Source organism: Nicotiana tomentosiformis, chromosome 8 (assembly GCF_000390325.3).
Source record: "Nicotiana tomentosiformis chromosome 8, ASM39032v3, whole genome shotgun sequence".
Classification (NCBI taxonomy): Eukaryota; Viridiplantae; Streptophyta; class Magnoliopsida; order Solanales; family Solanaceae; genus Nicotiana; species Nicotiana tomentosiformis.
Genome location: NC_090819.1, coordinates 121236761 through 121252750, shown reverse-complemented (window position 1 = coordinate 121252750; position 15990 = coordinate 121236761). Strand labels below are relative to the sequence as shown.

Genomic DNA, 15990 nt, shown 5'->3' with positions numbered 1-15990 from the left:
TAACGGTGATCAACTTTCGAAAAGAACCGCAAATTAAGGAGCGAAGGAGATAAAGAGATTCTAATCTCATATGTCACAGATTAAGGAGTGAAGAAAGATCCTTACTGGACTATACTTGGAAAGCCACAACTATTAAGGAAGAATCATACACTATCCAAGTTCAAAAGAAGGCTACAAAGTATGGCCAAGTTCATGCACTAATGAAGAGTTCGTTGGAGTATCAAAATATAGAAGGAAATAATTCTCAAAGTCCAAGAGAATCAAGGAATGGTCAAGATTAATTAGTAAAGCTAATCAAGAAGTCATCTGGATAGCTCTCAAGGCTAATTGTGAAAGCAAATATTTTCAAGATGGAAAGTTTCATAAAGCACGGTCAGGAAAAGGCTTTGGACAGAAAATTCCCTTGGGCTATGCAATAGCCAGAACAAGTTGAAAAGGCTATATATATATATATATATAAGAGTTCATAGAAGAGAAAAAGCACGCAACCTTCTATATAATTGTCTACCCAACTTCAAGTTTTTTGCTCTACTTTTAACAAGAATTGTAATTCACTTTTAGATTTACTGTATACACAAAAGAGAGAAGAGAGACAGAAAAATATTGGAGAGGCAGTGTATTCGAGAGGTTGTGTCATTGTTCATTTCTTTGGTGAGCGAGTGAAAATCAAAAGGTCGTTGTTGGTGAGCGAGTAAAAACCAACCCTTGTTCGTTGTTGGTGAGCGAGTGAAAACCAACCCTGTAAACGTTAGTGGTGAACGTTAAAAATCACACAAGTTGTACTTAACCCAAATTACAATGAGCTCAAGAGATAGCATCCTTGTAACCCAAGGAGTCTAGATTAGGATACCACATTGGTTCCAAACCAGTATAAAATTTCTGGTGTCATTTATTTTGCTGCTCTCATATTTTATTATACACCTTACTGTTTGTTGTGAGTAGCATCTATTTAAACTGAAGTACTAACAGTTTTGGTTCAGGATGTCTCCGCATAAGTCGACTAGATCTGAAGAGTAGTCGACTAGAAATTTAAAAAGGCTACAATTCACCCCTCCTTGTACTTTCAGTTATGAGGTATACTACAAGCATCATGTTAGTAATTTTGCAGCTTCTATGTTTGAAGGATGTTATTATGGGCATACGAATTATGCGGTGCATTGCGTGGGTTCAGCATGGGTGCATGATCATGTTTGATCCAACGTGTTGAGATTGATACAGTGCTCGTACATTAGAATCAGGTCTTGCAAAGAATTTCGGATGTTGGAATATAGTTCTAAGGCTTGTGGACTAAGGTAGCAGGAAGAATCTTCAGTCTGGTTTGAGCTAATGTGCTCATATGGGTTGTGGTGGCACGGGCAGGCGCACGAGGTGTTAAACAATAATTTTGGACAGCTCTGGAGCGGTGCTTGGCACGTTCGATGACGAACGTATATTTAAGTAGGGGAGAATATAACAACCCGATCGGTCATTTTGAACTTTAGCGCGTCGTTCGGTGGTTTGAGGCTTTGAGTAACTTCACTTTATATTTTATGACTTATACGTATGGTCCGAATTGAATTTCGGGAAGTTCGGAGTTGATTCGGATGAAAAATTCTCAATTCGGAAGCTTTAAGTTGGAGGAGTTGACCAATATTTGACTTTTGAGTAAACGACCTAGGAATAGGGATTTGAAGGTTCCAATAGGTTCGTATCATGATTTTGGACTTGGCATATGTTCGAGTTAAGTATCGGATGATCCTAGAGCATGTTGGTGCTTATTATGGAAAGCTGCATTTTGAAGGTCTTAGAATTTTCTAAGTTCGAGTTGAAGCAGACTTTGGTGTTATTGATATCCGTTTGGGATTTCGAGTCTTGGAATAGGTTCGTATTGTGATTTGTGACTTGTACGCAAAATTTGGCGTCGTTCCGAAATGTTTACGTGTGATTCAGACGCGTTCGGCGAAGGATGAAGGTTTGAAAGTTAAGAGAGTTTAAGAAACTGAGTTTAATCTTTAATTCTTGGTTTCGATGTTGTAATTTGTGTTTCGAGCCTTCAGACAAGTTTACATAGGGTATATAAACTTGTTAGAATAATTGAACGGGGTTCCTCGGACCTTGGGTGAGTTTTGTGGTGATTTCAGATCACTTTTAGGCCTTTTGAAACTGCTGATAACTGGTGTTAGGGGTGTGCAATGCGATCGCGGAGGTCTGAGCCGTGATCGCTAAGAGTAAAGTGCAATCTAGGCCTTGTGAATCGCGATCGCGGAAGAAAGGGTCGCGATCGCGTAGAAGGAATTTTTTGCTAACAGTGGTCTGATTTCGAGAGGTTATATCTTACAACCTATAAGAAATATGGAGATGATCCAAAAATTAAAGTTGTAAGTCTTTGAATCTAGTTTTAAGATAAATAAATAGTTTATTAGTTGAAATTTTATACAAAAAGTTATGGCTATTATACCAAAGAATGTCTATAAAGAAGAAAATAAAATTTGTACACCACGATCGCGATAAAGGAAACTATGCTGGAACTTTTGTTAACCGCGATCGCATGGGTAATGATCGCGATCGCGAAAGAGAAGGCCTGACAGGTGTATTAAACATCTAATTTCAGAATTTTGAGCTCATTTTCTTTAACTTTAAGTTCTTGGAGCACATGTAGGGCGATTTGGGGGTGATTCTTGAAGATCATTTTCGCCATATATGATGAGGTAGGTTATTTCCACTTGTTATAAGATAAATACATGGATTGTATATGGATTTAAATATTGAATTTCCTAGAATTTAATATTTTAAAATTTTGACCACGAAATTGGATATAGAATTTAGAATAAATCATATATTTGAGTTCGTGACATTATGGGAAAAGTTTCTCTTCGAAAGGTTTCGAAATCCGGCACGTGGGCCCGAGGGTTGAATTTGTTGACCTTTCGAGCGGAGTTTAGAGTTGTTATAAAATAATTAATTATGAGTGTTAGGGTATATTTTTATTGGTTTGCATGTTATTTGACTAGTTTCGGATCGTTTGGCTTTGAATTGAGGAGTTAGAGAGGCATTGGAGCTGGTTATTTGAATTTCGGAGCGAGGTAAGTCTCGTGTCTAACCTTATGAGGGAAAAATTACCCCCGTAGGTATTATATTTTGTATGTGCTACATGTTATGGGAGCTACGCACGTATGAGGTGATGAGTGTCCGTGCGTATGCTAGAATTTCTGATTATGTCCGGGTAAACTTAGATTCACGTCATGCTCTAATTGTACTATTGAAGTTATTCTTACCTGTTTAATTGCTTTAATTCGCATTATGACCTGAGACTATACTCGTGTAGGGTAATGAACTCGCTATTTTAGATACTTGACGAGCTACTTGATTGGTCGTAGAAATTGTACTTCTCTTACAGATTTCTCCCGCGTTGTGCGTATTCATCGGAAAGTTTTTCTTGAATCTATAACTCACACGTATATTCGTGAGTGGGGTCGAAGACCTGTAAAAACTTCATATTCTAATGGGATCTGGCTGAACGCCTCAACAACACTCTTATGGGATCTAGCCGTTTGCCTTGACAATATTATGTACCACACTCTTGTGCGATCAGGTCGTTCGCCTTGACAGTATCATGTATCACACTCTTATGGGATCGGGCCGTTCGCCTCGGCAAGATATTATAACACACTCTTATAGGATCAGGTCGTTCGGCTCGGCAGTATCATGTAAATATTCTTATGGGATTGGGTCGTTCGCCTAGACAATTTCATGAAATACTCTTATGGGATCAGGCCGCTCGCCTTGGCAGAATCGTGCGTAATATTTGATAAGAAGCCAGTATATCTGTGAGTTTTTCTGACTTGAGATATAATGACCTATCTGGTGGGGACCATATTATATACTCCATTTGAGGAGGTAATCGATATTTGAGGACTTTGTGTTTACTGTTCAGATGAAGATCGTATCATGTACCTATATTTGATTTCACTGTTTAATTACCGATGCTTCATACTTGTTTACTTTCTACTGTACTTGATTTATTGGATCGCTAGTAAGTGTCGATATCGACCCCTCGTCACTACTTTCCGGATTAGGCTAGATACTTACTGGGTACACATTGATTTACGTACCCATGCTATACTTCTACGCTTATGTGCAAGTATATATTTTTGGTGGTCTTTTGGGCGCAAAGGCGTAATTATTGCGGGGACTTTACGGTGAGTTGCATCCCATGTTACGATCCACAGCACACAGAATCTCCTTCATGTTCGGTTATGTTATCCTGCCTATTTTGCATTTCAGACATATGTTGTATTGGTATTGTATTTCTTAGTAGTTGCTCATGCATTTGTGACACCGGATTTTGAGATATTCTAGTTGATGTTAATAATTTTGCTTTAATATTGTCACCTTTTATTTTATATCTTACTAGCATTGTATGTATCAATGATTTTAAATACGCAAATTTCTTTATTTAATAAAAAATTATGATTTTAAAAAGTAATAAAATGAATAATTAATTAGATGGTTCACCTTCGGCTTGTCTGACGGTGACGTTGGGGCCCATCACGACTTATAGCGAGAATTGGGCCGTGACAGTAATGCTATAAGATATTATTAAAGAGGGAATATTAGAAAAATAAATAGGAAAAAAGAAAAAAAAATTAAAAAATGTGAAGAAAAGAGGAATGACCAAGTTTCATATTTATCGTAGATGGGCGAATATTTATTTGTTTTTTAATTTCTTTTTTTCCCTACTATTTCACTTATCTTCTTCTTTTAAAAATGTCGAGAAACTTTCAAAAAAATTCGAAAGTTAAACTCAAATATACATATATTAAATTTACTATTTTTTTCATAACCGCGTGAAGCGCGGATAAATTTATTAGTTTTTTATAATTCTGATTCAAATTTATCAGTCTTTCTATAAGTACTTAATGTGATTGAGACATAGTATATTTATATGTCTAAATAATTAACATCAATCAATGAGGTTTAATTAAGGAGGACGTGTAAGACCAAGAGGTATCAATTTACGTCCCTCTCAAAGTGTAATACCTTATATTTAGGCAAGGCATGAAAATAAATGCACCAAGTTCCTCTTTAAAGTATCATGCCTGAATGCCTTATATTTTACTCTTTAAAACTCACTCCGTAAAAGTTCAGATATGAAATTAAACTTGTTGAGCAATATTTCAGAAAAAATAATGTCCGCGGCTATCAAATTAAAGTGCAAAATCTATTATCTATATATTCTACTTAAACAAATAAGAAAACAGAATATATAGGAGTAATAAAATAACAGAGCATCAAAATACTTATTAAAGAACTTATCTACAAGGTTCAAAAACACTTTTTCGAAAAGTGCTAGAAAACCTATCTTATAAAAGTTATAGATAAATTATTAGAGATTGTACTTTGCATTTATAGATGATATTGCATTGAAATTTTGGTTCGATACCATTTCTTGCCAAACTAATTCTTCTGTTTCTTTCTATAAACATTGTTCGTTTAAAAGTTTTAATTTTTTTTAGTGAGAATTATTCACATCCCCAAAGTTTGCATCGAAAAGTGTTTTGCGGGACGATTTCGTTTTTTTTCTCGCAAGAAGTCGTGCAAACGGCATCATTTTTTGTGGCAGAAATGGGCCGGGTCGACATGAACGTGGGCTTCTGGTAGTGGGCCTACTAGTTTTACCGGCCCATGAATTTAGAGTCGGTTCTGGACTTCTTTCATAACCCGGATTCCCTAGTTCTCTCCTGTCAATAAAGGTACTTAATTTTTTGTTCAATTTTCTCTTCTGCAACTCTATAGGTCCAAGTCCTTTTCAGAAGATTATCATTACACAAATTTAGTGTTTGCGGCGAAATCATCAAGTGTGCTGTGGGCACGGAAGGACAATGGTATTTATCCAATTTCCTAAATTCATGTTTTAGAGATTTCTATTGATTATAATTTTTATTAGGGTTTCTTAACGGAACAATACTCTGAATCATTGGGTGTTTGTGTGTAGGTATATGTGGGTTATTCCCATGCTCATAGTAATTTATTGAAATAAATTATAGTTCTTTATAGTGCTTTGCAAAGACTGGTTTTTGGTGGTCAGAAAATTTTCCCTAGTTTAATTGTGAAGAACAAAAACATGTTTGGAGTTTATTTTGTTTTGTTTTTTGATTTTTTGCGTTTTTTTTTTTGGTTTGGTTAAAGGAGACATGTTTGGAATTTCATGAAGTTCAGCCTGAGCATAGATGTGTGCTCCTTGTATATGTGCTCCGCGCATTTACTTAAAGGTTTCTTTTTGGATAGGTACTGATACTGTTTACTTCTGAAAAATTGTCAGTTGCTTATTCTAATAAGTCCACATGAATTTGTATTGTTATTTAAAAAAATTTTGGCTCCTTATACCTCAGGTTTACCAATCTGGGATTTTGTGGCGTGCTAGTACCTGTTTTAGGATTTGTTTTAGACGATGTCTCCTTCTCTGTATGTCCCCTTTGTTTTTGGAATGAATTGCATTTTGGACACCCAGATAAATCAATGCTTCTACTTGGAGGGAAAACTAATGTTCTTTTAAGAAACTGGAGTGTTTTGGCAACATGCAAAGCAAAGTAAAGAAACTTTCTTCTGCAGTCTTCTTAGAGCCTGGACTTGGAGAATGAGTCCTTTATGTCGTGCCCAATATATGAGTCCAAAGTTTGTTTGGGCACTTCAGTTGTGATTTTTAGCTAATGCACTTGAGTTTAGTTAGCATCCGTAATATCGATATCAAGTGTTTCCAATAATTTGGCGTAATCATGAACAATTTCTCTCCCTTCTCTCTCCATGTAATTCTATCCTCTCCATCATCTATTTGTTACTCACATAATGTAGCAAAAAGACCCCATTCTCTTCCCGCTTCTGTCCTTGATAGTCCTCCTAAATATTGGTTTTCATTTCATTTTCATTACTTATACTCCTCAAATGGTGACACACTCATTTGTGTTCTTGTTAGTCACAAGTTTGTGACGCTTGCTGGATGCTTCTGCAAGGGTCATGTCAGCATGCCACTTATCCGTCCATAAGCTAATTCTCATCCTGTTACCCACTACTTAGTAAACATACGATAAGAATGAGTATGCCCCCTTCATAGGCACCAATGGTGTGGCTTAGTGGTTAATCAAGTGGGTGAAAACCATAGGGGACTAGGGTTCAAATTCAGTAGAGAAAAAAAGTACTACTCCTTCCGTCCTAATTTATGCGACATTCTTTCCTTTTTAGTCTGTCCCAAAAAGTGACACCTTTCTCTATTTAATAAAAATTCAATTTCAAACTTCTCATGAGATGATTTATATCCATAAAATTTCTATGGTTAATTTTAGACCACAAGTTTCAAAAATCTTTCTTTCATTCTTAAACTTCATGCACAATCAAACACCACTACATAAATCGGGACGGGAGAGTAGGTGATTGCTTCCTATCTTCCTAAGTCATGGTGGGTAGTAGGTACCAATGAAATAGTCTAGGTGCGCACATAGTGGCTCTGACACCATCATTATCAAAAGAAAAAAGAAGTTTGTCCCTTTTTATATTTTTTTCGACAAACCAACTCCATGTGAATTTGCAGTTTCTCCCCATTCCCTGACCAACAACAACATTATTATTTGTATCCATTTTTCCGATGTGATACAGTGTGCTGTTTTGAATTGTGTGAAGTGTGAATGCCTCGTCTAAAAGTTTAAGCCATTAGCAATGAGACCCTATTGTTTATTTATATTAGGTCTTGGTCAAGTCACACCATCACCTTTAATATAAAAATATTTTCATGTGTTTGACTGTGGAAAAAAAGAATTATGCCCGCACGGGAAACAATTTGTTAAGACATATTCAATACAATAACTTAAACTCAAGACCTTTGGTTGCTCTGATGTCATGCCGAGCTGTGTGTCATCTCTCTAAAAACTAAAGACTGTGTGTTGCACATGTTTATAACTACTTGCTAGCAGCAGGAGAGATGCGCATGATTAGATGTGTTGCCCACTCCCAAATATGCTGATAGAGAATATTTCCTTTTCCATTCTGTTCCCTGTGTTCTCTGTATGTATGAGAATTGTACTGATTGTGCCCTTGACATGTCTTTTTTGATTTTCTGGTGGATTTTCTTATGTAATTAATGTCGTAATTTAATAATTTTTACCTGGTTGCAGGCAACTCTTGCTGATTCTTTCCTGGCAGATCTGGACGAGTTGTCAGACAATGATGCTGATGTTCTTGTGAGTACATCTTTTTCACTTTTTGCCACTCATCAGCCATCTCCGTTTCTTCATTTTCTGTTTTCCTCTATACTTTGTCTAGGGAATGAAACACAACTATACCACCTGCGGACCCTTTTTACACGATATACCGTAATTATGGACATTACATATAGGATTCGATAGCTAATTATACGGTATAACAAATCTAGTCAAAGTTGACTCTTGGTTTTTTCAATGGCAGCGTATTATATGGGATAATATCCTTATAAGTTAGCCTTAATTAATTAAAAGTATCTTTAGTCAATATTGTAATTTGTTTCTCTCATTCCTCAAAACACAAGACAGCTACCAATCTCTATCATCACTCTACTTTTTATGAAACTACAGTATTTAATTCAGAGCTATAGTATCAATTCAAAAATACAGTAATTCAAAACTACATAATCAATTCTATTCAATGCAAAATTACAATATTTAATTCAAAAGTACAATATTCAATTTGAAACTACAGTATTCAATTCAAAAATACAATATTCAAACCAAAACTATGGTATTCAAATAAAAACTATAGTATTCAATTCAAAATCAAAATATTTAAATAAAAAGCTACAGTATTCCAACAAATCTTCAATCAGAGAAATCGAATATAAAAGGAGATGAATGGTTGAATACAAAGTCAGTAATTGTATGTCTATGGGAGAGGGGATAGATAGAAAAGGTAAAAGCCTGATCCAAAATCAAATTTGCAGAGAGATCTCAATCAAATTGGGTAAGAAATTGTGAGAAGAGAGGGGGAGAGGTTGAAAAAAAAATAGAGTGGAGAGAGAGAAAAGGTAATAGATAACAATTCCTTAAAATGTGGGAAATTGGAACAATTAGATATTAATGTTAGGATGATATACAAAAATGTACTCCCTTCGTTTCAATTTATGTGAACCTATTTTCATTTTAGTCCGTACCAAAAAAAGGAATGGCCCCTTTTTATATTTTGAAACAATTTACCTTTACGCAATGATTTATAGTTACACAAAATATATGTGACTCATTTTACACAAGAAGTTCAAAAGTCTTCTCTTTTTTCTTGAACTCCGTATCCAGTCAAACAAGTTCACATAAATTGAAACGGAGGGAGTATTAGAAGTTAAAAATGGATAATAAGAACTTATTGTGGGTACTGGGTGAAAGAAAAGTCAATGTTATATTGTGTTAACTGGTGTTTCCATAAGGCATACTGCGTATATTTCTGTTTTTCTATGATTAGGGTTGGGATTCTTGGAGCAGTAGAAGAAAATTGTGGGTGGAAGATGTTGTCCATACAGTTATCAAATTCCTTTTCTATCGTCTTCCAACTCTGACCCTTTTCTCCTCTTTATTTAACTAGGATGAGGAGAATCTTGATGCTGAGCATATGGAGGAAGACGGAGACTTGGCAGACTTAGAAGCACTAAATTATGACGATCTAGATAATGTTTCCAAGCTGCAAAAATCACGTCGCTACATTGACATAATGCAGGTTGGTACATACCTTATGATCTTTCATGTGCTCACTGTTCACATCATCTCCCCGGTTATGCTTATAAAAAGTTGCCCCAATTAAAACAATGTGGACTGCCCATAAGTTTTTTACATTATAGCTGTTGATGCCCTTTTCTTCTTGGTTAAATTCAAGGGTCTTGTGTGCTTTTTATCTCTGATATTTTCTATTCCTGTTACCTTTTCTCTTTCCTCATGTGCCATTTCTGCTTATATTATGTTAACATGGATGGGCAAGTGAGATCGCCCTTTTTTCCCCTTCTGAGTTGAAGTTAGAGGTTAAATGTTCCATGTGTTAATTAGAAACTTAGAGCTTTTTATTTACTTTTTTTCCTCTTAGTCTTACCTCCAACTATCCCCTTTCCCTATGGTGTTGGGAGTAATTCTGCAAATGGTGATATTCTATTAATGCTGCAGAAAGTTGAAGATGCACTTGAGAAGGAGTCCGATGTCACGAATAGAGGTATTGTTCTCGAAGATGATCCAGAGTATCAGTTGATAGTAGACTGTAATGCCTTATCAGTTGACATTGAGAATGAAATTGTTATAATCCACAATTTCATACGCGACAAGTATCGATTGAAATTCCCTGAGTTAGAGTCACTTGTTCATCACCCAATTGATTATGCTCGGGTTGTTAAGAAGATTGGCAATGAAATGGATCTGACTCTTGTTGACTTGGAAGGATTGCTACCCTCAGCTATCATCATGGTTGTCTCTGTTACGGCATCAACTACCAGTGGCAAGCCATTGCCAGAAGATGTTTTACAGAAGACAGTGGAAGCATGTGATAGAGCCCTTGCTCTTGATTCAGCAAAGAAAAAGGTTCTTGATTTTGTTGAGAGTCGAATGGGATATATTGCTCCCAATCTTTCTGCTGTAGTTGGGAGTGCAGTTGCTGCAAAACTTATGGGTACTGCTGGTGGTCTCTCGTCATTGGCAAAAATGCCTGCTTGTAATGTCCAGCTTCTTGGTGCCAAAAAGAAGACTTTAGCAGGGTTCTCCACAGCAACTTCCCAATTTCATGTGGGTTATATTGAGCAAACAGAAACATTTCAAAGTGCACCTCCTTCCTTAAGGATGCGAGCCGTTAGACTGCTGGCAGCAAAATCTACATTAGCGGCACGTGTGGACTCAATCAGTGGAGACCCGACTGGAAAAACTGGAAGAACTCTTAGGGAAGAGATCCAGAAAAAGATAGAGAAATGGCAAGAGCCACCTCCTGCAAAGCAGCCAAAGCCTCTTCCAGTTCCTGATTCTGAGCCTAAGAAAAAGAGAGGTGGTCGTCGTCTGAGAAAGATGAAGGAAAGGTACTGGATGTTTCACTTCATCTTATGTGCACTAAAGTTTCCAGATTTATATATTTATCTATTTATTTTAAATAAGTTTCCAGAGTTATATCTGGTTAAGCACATGTTTTTTGCTTGACATACATGTTTTCGTGATATTTCATCAGATATGCTATCACGGACATGCGGAAGCTAGCAAACAGGATGCAGTTTGGAGTACCTGAAGAAAGCTCCTTAGGTAATAACAACTAGCTCAATGCAACCCCTTCACCTTCCAAATTAAATAGAAGTCCCAAAATGAGAGCAAAAAGTGGAAATGGAAAAGTTTGGTTAATACTGCACTTGAATAAATGGTTTCATTTCTCAAGTATGGTTGGTGGTGATTGACGACAATGTTGTTTGCAACTGCATATTTTATGAAATCTTTGATTCAAATTAGAGTACATAACTCCTGCAAGTGAAATAACTGTTCTGCACTTGGTAGTGAATCTGGCTGTTTGATTTCCAGAACTCATTGAAGCAAAAATTCTTATCCTTGTGTTACCCATTCTCAGGAATCCTTTTCCTTTGGGCATTCTAAAGACCAAGTATATAATGTTAGCTAGTACTAGTTACAAATTCTTGTGGGTATTTGCAAAGTTTATGGGATGAGAGGACTCGAATCTAATCTGAGATAACTTTTGGTGCTTTTTATGATTTTGTTTTTCAGAATTTCAAGCTTTTTTTTTTAGTATAGATCAGGACTGATGTTGCTCTTTACTTCATATTCAATCTTTCCTGGAATTAGGGGATGGACTAGGGGAGGGCTACGGCATGCTTGGTCAGGCTGGAAGCGGCAAGTTGCGTGTATCAGTTGGTCAAAGCAAGCTTGCTGCCAAAGTAGCAAAGAAGTAAGTCTCTCTTCTTTTCTCTTTTCCCATAAAAGTTCTCACTTGTTTGAACATTAATGACCAGTGAAATTTGCAGTATGCGGGGCTTGCAGCAATCATGTTATTAACTTGTTCTGTCTATGTCTTACGCCTCTTTATTTCTCATTGCTTGACAATTTACCAGATTCAAGGAGAAGAGTTATGGAAGCAGTGGTGCCACATCAGGGTTGACTTCAAGTTTGGCCTTCACCCCAGTGCAAGTAAGCTCTTTTTACTGGTTAATTACTTATTTGTTTTGCCTTCTTGTTAAGCAAATATTATACACAAGATTGTCTGAAGTACTGCATGTGGAGTCGGAAGGCTGAGGTTTTTCGGCTTTATGTTTCATGTCAAGTTTTTAGGTACTTTGTACAATTGTACTATGAATTATTGCAACACTGTCCCTTCCCAGCTTGTTACTGTACCTTTCTATGATTCCTACCGGTTCAATCTTGGTGTAGGTTCTGTTAAATGAAACCTTTCTTTTGGTCAAGTTGTTATTCCTGAGTCATAACGAGAGGGGCATCTCCAATTTTACAAGCAAGGAAAAACCACTAAACTGACATTTGTTGGTCTTTGTTCTGTACTTTCTTGGAGTACTGCTCTTTACGTCTTGTGAACAGGAGCGTGTCCTTTTTTGTCAACAATAATGAAAAAATAATAATAATACTGTTTACTTGTCAGAAAAAAGTTGAAATAGTTCATTTATCAAAGGGTGCCAACCCAACTACTAAGTTAATTTTTTTAGCATGCAATAAGTCTTATCTGCAATCTGATAACTTACCCCTGCCTCCACTAATTAGCAGCTGGTTTTCTCTCATCTGGAATGATTAGCAAAAAACTCCTATTTACTTCACAATACAAATTAACATTGTGTGGACCGTAACTTGTAGATTTTGGGCTCTTGCTTATGACATTCACAAGTGGCATTAGGGATTATTGTGGTAGTGAAAAGAATTGTTATCAATGAAAACACAGACACTGCCAATTTATTGTATCAATCCATTTGATCCACCCAAAAAATATGACCCTGCACGCCTATTTAACCCCACCTAGATGCCAGGATTGTGCAAGAATGCTCCAAGTCAGTTGGGGAAGGCTCAGCCGGAATTATAATGTAATACGGTTCCCATGAATCTTTGCTAAATAATATCTAAATGTGGGTGGATGGGGATAAGCTTGTCAATGTGTGCACTTTTGAGGTTGCCCTTTTGAACTCATTGTGTCAGTCTCTGATTTGGTTATTTCTTAAGATTGTGTTGGTCTAACTCGGTCAATCTTTTCCCCCCCTTTGTCTTATTCTGTCTCTATACTTCTCTGTGTTTTGTGTTGGTTATCCTAATATTAACTTTTATGTCAGGGGATCGAGCTATCAAATCCTCAGGCGCTTGCAAATCAGCTTGGCAGCGGAACGCAAAGCACCTATTTCTCTGAGACTGGAACGTTTTCTAAGATTAAGAGAACATGAAGCAAACCTAGTGGCGCCAATGTTCAGTTTTCTTGCCCTTTCAGTACATTAAGCTTCTACTACTGAAAATACAACCTTTTGTCCTTTCTTGGTTGTGCTTTTGATAGAAGAAAACACCATGCAAATTGTTTGATACATCAAATGTAACATATGTTTTAGCTTTATCAATATCAGAATTAGGTACGTACTACTAATTTTCCTAACCTCTATTTCAATTGTGTTATTGCTTGTCTAGCTCATTTTAACTATCGTCTTCTGTTAGCTATTGAAGAGCATCCAGAATTCGAAAAAAATAGGTACAGTAATCTTTGCGTCAGCTTCTGTGAACTGATATGATTTAGTAGAGTTGGAAAAATGAATTGTTAAGCAGAGGTTATCCTTCGTGTGTGCTGGTCATGGCTCAACTTGGTCAACTCTAATAAAGACCAAGTTGTTATAGGATCAGTTGCCATGTGCTAAATCTTTAGTGAAAGAGTTGCCGAAAGAATATTATTTTGTTCGGTGAAGAAAAAGGAAAGGAAAAATAATACTGGTGATTTCTTTTCGGGTGTGACCTAATGGATAGTGAAGTGGTGAGGTTTTAGGTTCAATTTTGGCAAAAATATTAGATGATTTTTTCATGTGTCCAAGTTTTGGTGGAGGTAACAGGACCCGTAAAATTATGGTTATCAAAAGAAAAAAGGAAAGAAAAAAGGAGTTGTTATAGGACCAGTCCAGTATTGGACCAACCACCAGTCCGATGTTGAACATAGATATTCGAGTGGCGATAGGACCACACTATTGAGGTATGACCAAAAGCATTGTGCAAAACCACTTTAACAATGGTGATGATGAAAGTGCAAAACCAATCATATGCACACGCAATTTGTCTAATTGGACCTCGTACATGAAACGCTTATGCTTTTTCCTCGTTTCATAATTGAAAATTTTCGTCCCACCTATTCCTTTCGGTTCTTTCTTCACTATAAAATGGGGGGGGGGGGGGGGGGGGGTATTTGACTCGCAAAACCAAATTTAGCAACCGAAAATAAAAGCACAATCTAGTAGAAGTGTTTGGTTGTGGGTTCATTATAATTATTACTTCCTCTGTTTCGAAACGAATGGTGGAGTTGGCAGTTCTAGGACTAAATTTTCTAACTCTGGTCAATTCAGACATTATCCATTAAGCCTTTTAAACACACAAAAATAGATTATTGTAAATTACTCACATAAAAAGCATACTCTAAATCAATAACTTTTTATAAGTAAAAACATTTTAAAAATATATGAAAAATTGTAATCAGAGATATTTGATTCGCAAATAGTTATAATGTTATGTAAAATGAAGCAGAACAATTATGATTTTGGCCGGCATGGCAATGGGTGGGTGTGTGATTTTTGGCTTAAAGTATGTATAATTATATACATATTGCTTCGCATTTTACTCATGTTTTGTAGATTTCGGATGTGTAATGTAATGATTTGTGCTAATTTGTTGTATTTTTATGTCTAGGAATCATCCGGAGGCAATTTGGGACGAAGGTGCGTGAGTTGAAGCGAAAAGGGGAAGAAACGAGAAAAAGTCACAAAGTAGCGCTACAGGTAGCGTGGGGTGCTACCTGTGGCACAGTTTTCAGACTCTCAAAATTTCCAGCGCCAGGGCTAGCGCCCCACGCTACCCTGGGCAATGGTGACGGGAACTTGTCCTATTTCTCCTAGGACTTGGTTATTTAGACCCCAAGACGCTCCAACTCGTATAAAAGCAAACCTAAACCTATTTTGGAGGAGGGACGCCACTTTGAGAGGAAAACACAAGCACAAAACACTCGGGAGCACGAAATTTATCGATTCTTCCATCCTTCACCTAGTATTCATACCTTTTATGTTTAAAAATAATATTTTGATTATTGTTATGAACATGAGTGGCTAAGAACTATATTATTCTGGGGTAATGGGTCATTCTTGACTATTGTAAATTGACGGTCGATTGTTTTGCTTGAGTTTATCATATTAATTTATTTATTCAATCTTACATTTAATTATTCTATTGCGTAGCTAACAATAAAATACTATCTACGAATTTATAGTTGAACTCGAAAGTGGGAACTATAAATTGCATATAGGATTGAATAAAGTAAGTTTTTGAATCCGGGCATCGGAGAATAGATTCGTGATTAGGATAGACATATTCTAGTTGCTTTACTTGGTTATTTTTGCAGGAAATATACATGCATTCTTGTCAAGTTTGATTCTATAGATATATAGTCTTAGGTTGGCTTGAATAGGCGAGCGAAGCGTCGAAAGAACTTCACGAACATAATAAACCCTGCTAATCAACAAATTAGATAAGTCAAGTGATTACATCAACCTGAAAAACGCAATAGGAGAGACCTCAATCCCATAACCCTGAAATATCCCCATCTCATTGAATTTTTTCTAAGTGTTTGTTTGCTCTACTTGCGATCTTATTTTCTTGCTTGCTTATTAGTTCATAGTAATTTAGTTATAAGAATCACAATCATCTTCTTTACACTTACTCGAGTATTAAATATATAAATAGCTTAGATTAAAAAATAGTTGATCATAAATCCTCGTGACAACGGTACTTTTTTTTATCACTT

General features: G+C 36.3%; 1 protein-coding gene across 2 annotated transcripts; it reads left to right on the top strand.

Annotated features, from left to right (window-relative positions):
- The first annotated feature begins 5716 nt into the window (after positions 1 to 5716).
- LOC104091311 (U4/U6 small nuclear ribonucleoprotein Prp31 homolog) lies at positions 5717 to 13593 on the top strand. 2 transcript variants are annotated; one of them, XM_009596624.4, is made up of 9 exons: positions 5746 to 5864; positions 6169 to 6267; positions 8145 to 8210; positions 9574 to 9705; positions 10143 to 11035; positions 11182 to 11252; positions 11802 to 11904; positions 12068 to 12143; positions 13283 to 13593. In XM_009596624.4, the coding sequence occupies exons 4-9, from the start codon at positions 9601 to 9603 to the stop codon at positions 13388 to 13390; spliced, it is 1356 nt and encodes a 451-aa protein (XP_009594919.1). In that variant the 5' UTR covers positions 5746 to 5864; positions 6169 to 6267; positions 8145 to 8210; positions 9574 to 9600; the 3' UTR covers positions 13391 to 13593. The 2 variants fall into 2 exon arrangements, with proteins under 2 accessions (XP_009594918.1, XP_009594919.1); XM_009596623.4 differs by lacking the exon at positions 6169 to 6267 and having other exon boundaries at positions 5717 to 5864.
- The last annotated feature ends 2397 nt before the right edge of the window (positions 13594 to 15990 follow it).

Excerpts from the sequence above, each read along its gene's own strand:
- LOC104091311 (XM_009596623.4), top strand. Across the intron at positions 9,706-10,142 it reads GCTACATTGACATAATGCAG|AAAGTTGAAGATGCACTTGA; the intron begins GTTGGTACATAC and ends TTAATGCTGCAG. Across the intron at positions 12,144-13,282 it reads TGGCCTTCACCCCAGTGCAA|GGGATCGAGCTATCAAATCC; the intron begins GTAAGCTCTTTT and ends CTTTTATGTCAG.